The sequence below is a fragment of the Olea europaea genome, unplaced genomic scaffold (genome assembly GCF_002742605.1).
Source record: "Olea europaea var. sylvestris unplaced genomic scaffold, O_europaea_v1 scaffold1259, whole genome shotgun sequence".
Taxonomy (NCBI): domain Eukaryota; kingdom Viridiplantae; phylum Streptophyta; class Magnoliopsida; order Lamiales; family Oleaceae; genus Olea; species Olea europaea.
The window spans coordinates 173,200-181,330 of NW_019230035.1; the positions used below are offsets into that span (position 1 = coordinate 173,200).

At 35.8% G+C, this 8,131-nt stretch overlaps 3 protein-coding genes across 3 annotated transcripts in view; 1 reads left to right on the plus strand and 2 right to left on the minus strand.

Moving 5' to 3' along the window:
- Window positions 1-1,832: 1,832 nt before the first annotated feature.
- Window positions 1,833-3,848, plus strand: LOC111374528 (isoflavone reductase-like protein). Its single transcript, XM_022997200.1, has 5 exons — window positions 1,833-2,198; window positions 2,282-2,416; window positions 2,529-2,769; window positions 3,141-3,344; window positions 3,507-3,848. The coding sequence occupies exons 1-5, from the start codon at window positions 2,016-2,018 to the stop codon at window positions 3,671-3,673; spliced, it is 930 nt and encodes a 309-aa protein (XP_022852968.1). The 5' UTR covers window positions 1,833-2,015; the 3' UTR covers window positions 3,674-3,848.
- Window positions 3,849-4,049: 201 nt separating this feature from the next.
- On the minus strand, window positions 4,050-7,783 carry LOC111374529 (cyclin-T1-5-like). Its single transcript, XM_022997202.1, has 5 exons — window positions 7,632-7,783; window positions 6,280-6,414; window positions 5,874-6,049; window positions 5,631-5,782; window positions 4,050-5,344 (listed from the first exon to the last, which is right to left on the minus strand). The coding sequence occupies exons 2-5, from the start codon at window positions 6,394-6,396 to the stop codon at window positions 4,374-4,376; spliced, it is 1,416 nt and encodes a 471-aa protein (XP_022852970.1). The 5' UTR covers window positions 6,397-6,414; window positions 7,632-7,783; the 3' UTR covers window positions 4,050-4,373.
- The window catches only part of LOC111374509 (glucose-1-phosphate adenylyltransferase large subunit 2, chloroplastic/amyloplastic-like), a 20,866-nt gene continuing 20,244 nt past the window's right edge, over window positions 7,510-8,131 (minus strand). Inside the window, exons 13-15 of the mRNA XM_022997181.1 lie at window positions 7,808-7,866; window positions 7,707-7,713; window positions 7,510-7,587 (exon numbers count right to left, since the gene is read on the minus strand). Of these exons, the coding sequence (XP_022852949.1) occupies window positions 7,510-7,587; window positions 7,707-7,713; window positions 7,808-7,866 (144 nt within the window). The remainder of the gene's footprint in view (window positions 7,588-7,706; window positions 7,714-7,807; window positions 7,867-8,131) is intronic.

Here is an 8,131-nt window from a genome sequence, read left to right on the forward strand (position 1 = left end):
TCGCAAAAAGTGTCAAACGTATGTTTTTTTTTTTTTTTTTTTTTTGGCTATTAAGCCTTATTAAAATATTAAAAAAAAACCATCTCTTTCTTCTCTTCTTTTTCAAATGAGACTGTTACATTAGAAGTGAAAAAACTTCGACTAACCATCGCCCAACCGTCGAACCTTCATACCGCTGAACCATCTGTTGATATTTTAAAACCATGAAGAGAGGCCCCCTAGTGAGTATAATCGATTGGTGTGTTGAAATGACATGGGTCTCTCCGAAATAGGTAATGCCACCAGTATTTACATTCGCGAGTTGGGTATTTTGGCTCGCAATTCCTAACAAATCTATTTGTATGAATGTTTCAAGATTGAATGTTGGGTGATATGTGTAGAAGGAAGTGAGGCTTTTCGATGGTATGGTAGTCCAGCAGTTTGGATTATGGTTTGTTGGAGTTTTTTGGCTTTCAAGGTAGTTGGCCCATTTGGAAAAGAAGAGACGAGAGAGAGAGAGAGAGAGAGAGTTTTTGTTAGTTTTAATATTTTAATAAGGTCTAATAGCAAAAAAATCATACGTTTGACACTTTTTGTAAAAAAAGTCCCAACTTTTCAATTTTTTTGTGTTTTCATCCCTATTTTCACGTTTCATTGTGGAAAACATCACTTTCACTAATTTGAAACATAGAGATGTTTTTCACACTATAGACCAAACGTAGAGACGTTTTGTGCTATTAGGTCTTTTAATAATTATTTGGACTCACTTGCACTTTTTAAAGTATTTAGGAGTAAGATTGTAATTTATTCTTTATTTTTATTTATTTTTATTTTTGGGTTTTATTTAAATGTGAGGGTATTTTGATCATTTTACATTAAAAAAAGGGTGAAAATGACGTTTTCCGCAAAAAAATGTGGAAATAAGAGCAAAAATGTCAAAAAATGAAAGGTTAGGACGTTTTTCACAATAAACCGTAAAGGTAGAGACATTTTGTGGCAATTACCCTATTTTTTATTATGTATATATGGCCATGGCTGCTGGTATAGCAAAGACGCCTTCGGTGGCACAGCCAATAAGAAGCAAAGCTTGCGTACCTGGCGACTGGCGAGGAAGAATGAATTCAATCTTTTGCCCTTTGAGAAATCGAAACTAATTGTAAATTTTTTTAAAAAAAAATAAAAATAAAATATATTTATAACTTAATAGTTAATTATTAGTAAATATTTCAGTGTTTAAATTAATAATAACTTGTAAAAAATTACTGATAAGTAAAATATCTTACGAGTAAAAAATTTCATATAATAAATTATAAATTGAAAATTTTACCAAAGGAACATATATATAATTTTATTCTTTTAAAATCGTTGAGTAGCAAAATCTTAAACATGAATTGAACTACTTTAAAAATCGCTACTAAACATCATTCCAAATCAAATCCCTCGTGAACGCCTAAAATTTATATTTTAGAAACACCCAAAAATGGACACCGTTTGACAATTAAGCGCTGCTAATTGAGACTTGGAAAGTTGAACAACATTAAAAATCTAGAAGAACCGTTAATGGGGTCCACTCATAGATCACATTCTTTTGAACGACGGTCAATTCTTGACTCAATTCATTTTGCAATAATGGTAGACGTGTCCAAGTTAAGTCGGGTAACGTTTGATTTTAATTAAATATCGAAATAATAGAAAAATATATATAAAAGATCGAGTTACTTTTAACAGAGCTAACATTTAAAAGATAGAACTGAAAGTCTTTATATAATAACGAAGCGAACTAAATTAAAACGAGCAAATCAATTTTTCTAAATTTCAAAAGAGCATTCACATTTTAAGGAATTGAGAATATTGCCCAGTTAAAAAGGCCTTTTTAAGTATGTATCTGGACGGTAAGTATGGTGTCAAACATGCTATTAGTCACATACGATGCTGGTTTTGACTATAAATGGTGATCCCAGTTGAAATCATTGATTCAACAGAAGACACCTTAACACCTATTTCCGCTCCAAAGTTCGAAGAAAAATTCTCGAAAAATGGCTGAAAAAAGCAAGATTTTGATCATTGGAGGAACTGGTTATATAGGAAAATTCATAGTTGAAGCAAGTGCAAAATCTGGGCATCCGACCTTTGCTTTGTTCAGAGAGAGCACAATTTCTGATCCTGCTAAGGGAAAACTCATTGTGGGATTCAAAAACTCTGGTGTAACCATATTAACTGTATGTATATATTCATTTTTCTGGATCCATATTTAGATCTCAGTGTGTGCGTTTTTATCAGAATTGTATTGTGAAAATTACAGGGAGATTTATATGATCATGAGAGCTTGGTGAAGGCTATAAAGAAAGTGGATATAGTTATATCTGCAGTGGGACAAAATCAGTTGGCCGATCAAGTGAAGATCATCGATGCAATTAAACAAGCTGGAAATATTAAGGTTGGTATGCACCCCAGCTATTTCAATGTTATTCATTTCGTCTAAAAGTTTAAGTCGTTATAGAGGTTTTGAGTGTGCTTCCTAGTGATATTACTTTTTCCTGCACCGCCAGAGATTTTTCCCTTCGGAGTTCGGAAATGATGTGGATCGTGCTCATGCAGTTGAGCCAGTGAAGTCGAGTAATTTTGCGGTTAAAGCCAAAATCCGAAGAGCTATAGAGGCAGAAGGAATTCCTCACACCTTTGTTTCGTCGAATTCATTTGCTGGTTATTCACTTGCAATACTGTTGCAGCCTACAGCCACTGCCCCACCTAGAGATAAAGTTACCATTCCAGGAGATGGCAATACCAAAGGTATGTATCAAATTCTCTATGCTTCCATGAATCCCTACGATTATTTATTTATTTATTTTTTTCCGAGTTTGTGGAATAATGAGCTTTGATAAGATTTAGAGGTGTAAAATGGGTTGTAGCCATTTTAACTACATGGCCGACATGGGATAGGCTGGTGGCCGTGGAAATTTTCATTGCTAATATAAGTCTAGCATGCAAAACATGGTAGTCGAACACGACAAACTTTACACTTATAGATTTACTTCAAGTTATCTTTCAATAAAGTGTACTTGTCTTCGTTCATGGCAATGTCTAAGGAAGGATGTGACACCCACGCTATGATTTGCTTCGACTCTAAATTTATAGGTTTAGTATGTTGTCTTAATTTGAAGGTGTCTTCAATGACGAACGAGACATTGGCACTTATACCATCCAATCCGTGGATGATCCGAGAACACTGAACAAGATCCTCTATATCAAGCCTCCTAAAAATGTGTATACGTTCAATGAGCTAGTAGCTTTATGGGAGAAGAAGATTGGAAAAAATATCGAGAAAGTCCATGTTCAAGAGGAAGAACTTCTGAAACAGATCCAAGGTAAGTAATTCTTTTCGCTTCACATACCTTGTGAAATTTATGGACTTTGTTATCAATTTTATCTTATAATTGAATAGATCGTTAACAAGGAATAAAGTAGTGAATAGAGTATCGTCTTACGAGGATTGTTTATTGAATCTTACTGTCTCAATTATGAAGCAGAATCTCCATCACCAATTGATTTTATGCTGGCCATCAACCATTCAATTTTCATGAAGGGTGATCAAACCTATTTTGAGATTGAGCCATCATTTGGAGTCGAGGCATCCGAGCTCTATCCAGACGTCAAATACACTACCGTGGAGGAGTACCTCGATCAGTTCGTTTGAGTTGTTGATCTCCGTCAAAAAATATGTGAGGATGGTGTGTTTCTAGATGCAAAGTGAAAGAGAAGTGATGTCGTAATTGGGCAGCAAATGCTTGAGTCTGTTTTCAAGAACTTTGTTACATAATAATGTAATCATTATTTCAATAAATTGCTGCCAACTAAAGGTCTTTTCGAAATATGTGTTTGATTCAAGTATTCAACCATGTTTAGTTAGGAATAAAATTAACATATGCAATAAAACCTCTTGAACACGAGAAATTGGCATCGGAAAAAGAATAACAGAATATAAATCTAGCAGATGGATGGTACTAAGTAGAGGGCATCAAAGATTATAAAAAGTAACAAAAGAGAAACTGCAGTGCCTAAGGCAACAGAAAAAAAAAAATTGTCATTTTAATTAAAATGAGAAACGTGCACAAATAAAATTACAGACATCATGTTCATCTCATAACAAGGAGAACAAAAAATAAAAATTGAACAAGTAATACTGGACCAATATCAGAAGTCCCTCTATCAAAACTTAATTTTGTAATTTTTCATTTTTTCAGATATTTCCAACAGTACTAGATAAACTCACTAGAGATGGATACTCGACACATTTTTTGGAAATTCCAGGGGGATGGTGAGATCAAATATTGCGACGCATCCAAATAATTGACTCCTGAACAAGCACCGTTCCTTCTAAGTAGCAGCTTGCACGTTCAGTCATGGTTATAATCATTTCGCTGCTTTGCATCTACGTGTTTGTCCAGGGGACTACTAGCCTTCCTCTTTCTATTGTTCAACTTTGGTGACCGGTATTCCTGATCGGCATCATCAAATAGTCCCACTTCCCCTTCCTCTACGGAGTCAAATTTTTCAACATGAGACAACTTCCCTTTCGTTGCTTGGTAATTCAAATCTCTATCCTCGCCTGGATATGTCGGATGATGCGAGTTCTTGGGCTCTGGCTTATTTGAAGACTTGAACCAGATTTGTTTTCTGTCATGCTTAATCTTCTCATTCTGACCAGGCAACTCAACATCCTCCAGTTCTCTTTCGAGTTCATCCACAGGATCCATTTTGCGAGTTACATCTCCACGGGCCTTCCTCCGTTCAAGGGCAGCTTTAACCTTCTCTCTGTCGATCTTTTTTATGGCATCTTGAGGTGACTGGCCAACCATACCATCATTAGGGCCTGGATTTCGGCTATGATGTTTATCCTTCAGGTCCAACAAATTCCACCTTTCAGTTCTCCCAACATTTCCTTCTTCATGTTCCTGAACATGTCCATCCAAACCAAATTCTGATTTATTCTGGATCTCCCCCTTATTCCCCTCGTGAGGTAATACCTCTCGTTCATGGTTATAAGTGTCGTCAATCTCCTCATATCCCTTGCGATCCTGAATGCTATTTATTTCGGCATTCATGTTGGTTCTTCCATAGTCATTATTTCGAGTCTGAGCTGTTCTTGGCTGCCCATCATGATTATCAGCATGTTGTTGATCAGGAACTGGCCTTGATGATGCTGAAATTCCTGGCTTTGATGAATTGCTGTGACTAGTAACATGCTCTTCACTCGCAGGAGCTTTTTGCAGAGGTCGACTGCCACCAGCACTTCCTTCCGCTTCACTAGCCTGAGAAGGTGGCACCCTATTCTGTTCATACAATTCTAACATCTGATTGCTGACCTCTGCAAGGAAATATGCCTCTGGTCAAAAATGGAATATATCCCACTATTTTTGAGTATAAATGTGCGTTATAATTCCTATAAACAATATCATCCTGGACCCTACCCCTTTTCTCTTTTTTCTTTTTCAAATTCCAGTTAAAGATCAAACTCAAAAACTCCATTAAAAGCACCATATTTTCATAAATTTGCTCAATTCTACCAAATCATGAAAAAATGATATTGGTGTTATCCAACACCACAAATCTAATATGTATACTGCTGCCAAAGGCAGACTAAAGAGACCGACCCTCCAATTGGCGTGGGGTTACGTCAAACTCCTGCCACCAAACCTTCTCACCATCAGATGGAAGCTTTACTTTGAGGAACTTGGCAGCAAGGAAAATAGCACCTGCTGCAATGTGGTGTGGCTTAAATTGTAAGCAGAGAGATGTCCGAAGCCTGCACGCGGCTTTCTCGGGTCAAAAAGAGAAGAGGAAGAATGGCCATGGATGGACTCTATATTAAAACAATAATAAGCAATATATCATACCCATCATTAACAAAATTCCATGCAACCTGAGCTAATGCATTTTGAGCAACCTTAAATTTTTTAATCGCCTCGACAAGGGGTTTATATGGATGGAGTAAATTGAGATCAAAACCAAGAGTTGTAAGAACAACCCTCTCTCCCAGCAAAATTAGTTCTTTTTGTTGTTCATATACCTCCTGCAAAAGGACAGATGTTTATCAAATAACTATCAAAGTACAAAACCATCAAGAGCAAGCTCAATTATTAGAAATTCAAGAAGAGAATCTGTAATAAATAGCATTCCAGATTGCAAGGGAGGTAACAATGTTTCTTATATTAAATACGAAATCCAATAACACATGGATTTGCAATGCATTAGAAATTATTAGCTATAGGTGAGTAAAAAATGAGGCCAAAGTAACACCACCTTTTGCTTGATCCTCTGCACAGCAGCAGGATCCTTCTTATGAATTATTTCATAGGAGACTAGTATAACATCTTTCAGAGGACGAGGAGTTTCTTCAACCTTGCCCGCAAGAAACATACATACTGTAGCAACTGTCTGCAAAATCAGGCACCAAATTATCAATTATGCAAACAGAAAAATCATCAGTGTAATAGATGATAAAACAAAGATACATTGTGGCTATATTCAATTTTACCCTACGGACCCTTTGGGTTTTTACTTCTTCATATCTAAATAAGTTGATCGCATTTAAGTTGTTTCTTTTTTGGTTGGAGTATTATTGTTATTTGCATGGTATGAGATATTCTTTTTGTTCTTCTCCTCCTCTCTATTGTTTTGGTGTAGTGATAATGTGATATTGGTACGTCTAAAACTTCCTATCCAGTAAATAGAGAAGTCATGCCACAGAAACTATCGAAACATAAACAAACAAGCACTGGCATGCTCAAAGAGACATTCACAGAACCAGCCTGAGAAAATCAAAATCATGAGTGCATCTACGACGGTAATCTTCTATTCTCCAAAGAGTTAAATAAAACAGAACAGTGTATTGCGTTCAACATGCATTCTCAATTCCTTCAAAAGCCAGACATGTATCAATATGCATGATAATGTAGGCGATTGCTTTATTTTACATGCAATTAAAAAAAATAAAAAAAATAAAAAAAATAAATAAAATAGAGCTCATTGCACTTATACAAGGAAAAAAAATATATGTCTAAATGCACTCAAATAAATGAAATCAGGCTTAAGAATAGAGCCATATATACAAGGGTCCTCAACAAGAACTCAAGGGATCCAATATGAGATGGCAAACCTCCAGCCCAGAAATTTTCCTCAGTTCACGTGCAAGACCAAGAGTACACAGCATGCATTATATACTCGAGATAAAGTTGATAATCCAGAAAGGATGGTGGTTTACATTAAAAATAGTTTAGCACAAACTACAGCAAGGCTTTCTCTAAATAAATGTTGCTTTATCATTAACTCTGCAATTTCTCAAGGACCTAATCAGGGCATAAGTTACTAAAGACCACGGCTAACGGGACAATTATTTTCATTTTATACCAGAACAATCAGAACCCAGTTTACATGAAGTCTAGTTGCTATCCACCAAATTCATAAACCCTGCGCTTGGGAAATAGCTTAATAGCATTTTCTGTGCTAGTAGATTCTACTAATACAATTTGACTACAGTCCATTATTAATAATAACAGTCCAAAAGTCACTCTCCTTAAAGTAGTACCCACATCCTATGAGATTGTTTAGCTACAGATAAAATAACAAATGAAGAAAAGAAATGATAAACTCACCCTCCTATCATTTTTTACATGGGACTGACGAAGAAAGAAACGATGACAAAATATTATTGCCGTAGCGATGGTTACCTGTGGCCTGCATCATAAAGCATTCAGAACTGATATGAGAAAATTGTTTACAGCTTTGATATATTACATTTTAAGGCAAAAAAAGTGCAGAGGAAAATTACTGAAGCAATGCAGACGAATTTATTGTTAATGATGCTTTATGGATAATATGCACATATTGCTGAGCAGAAACCCACAACTTTTCTCCTTATTCATTGACACAGAAAATTTTGTGAGCATGTACATACAAATAAATAGTCTCCAGTAATAAGACACTATGGATGTATAATTAACCATTCAACATTTGATACATGTACACAATATCCACCCACCCACTCTCCATCTATGATGCTCGAACTCTTCAAAAATGGAGAAGTGTCCGTGTCGACATGACATGACACGGATACTGACACAGGATATGGATCGGATCCTTGATTTTGCACTTG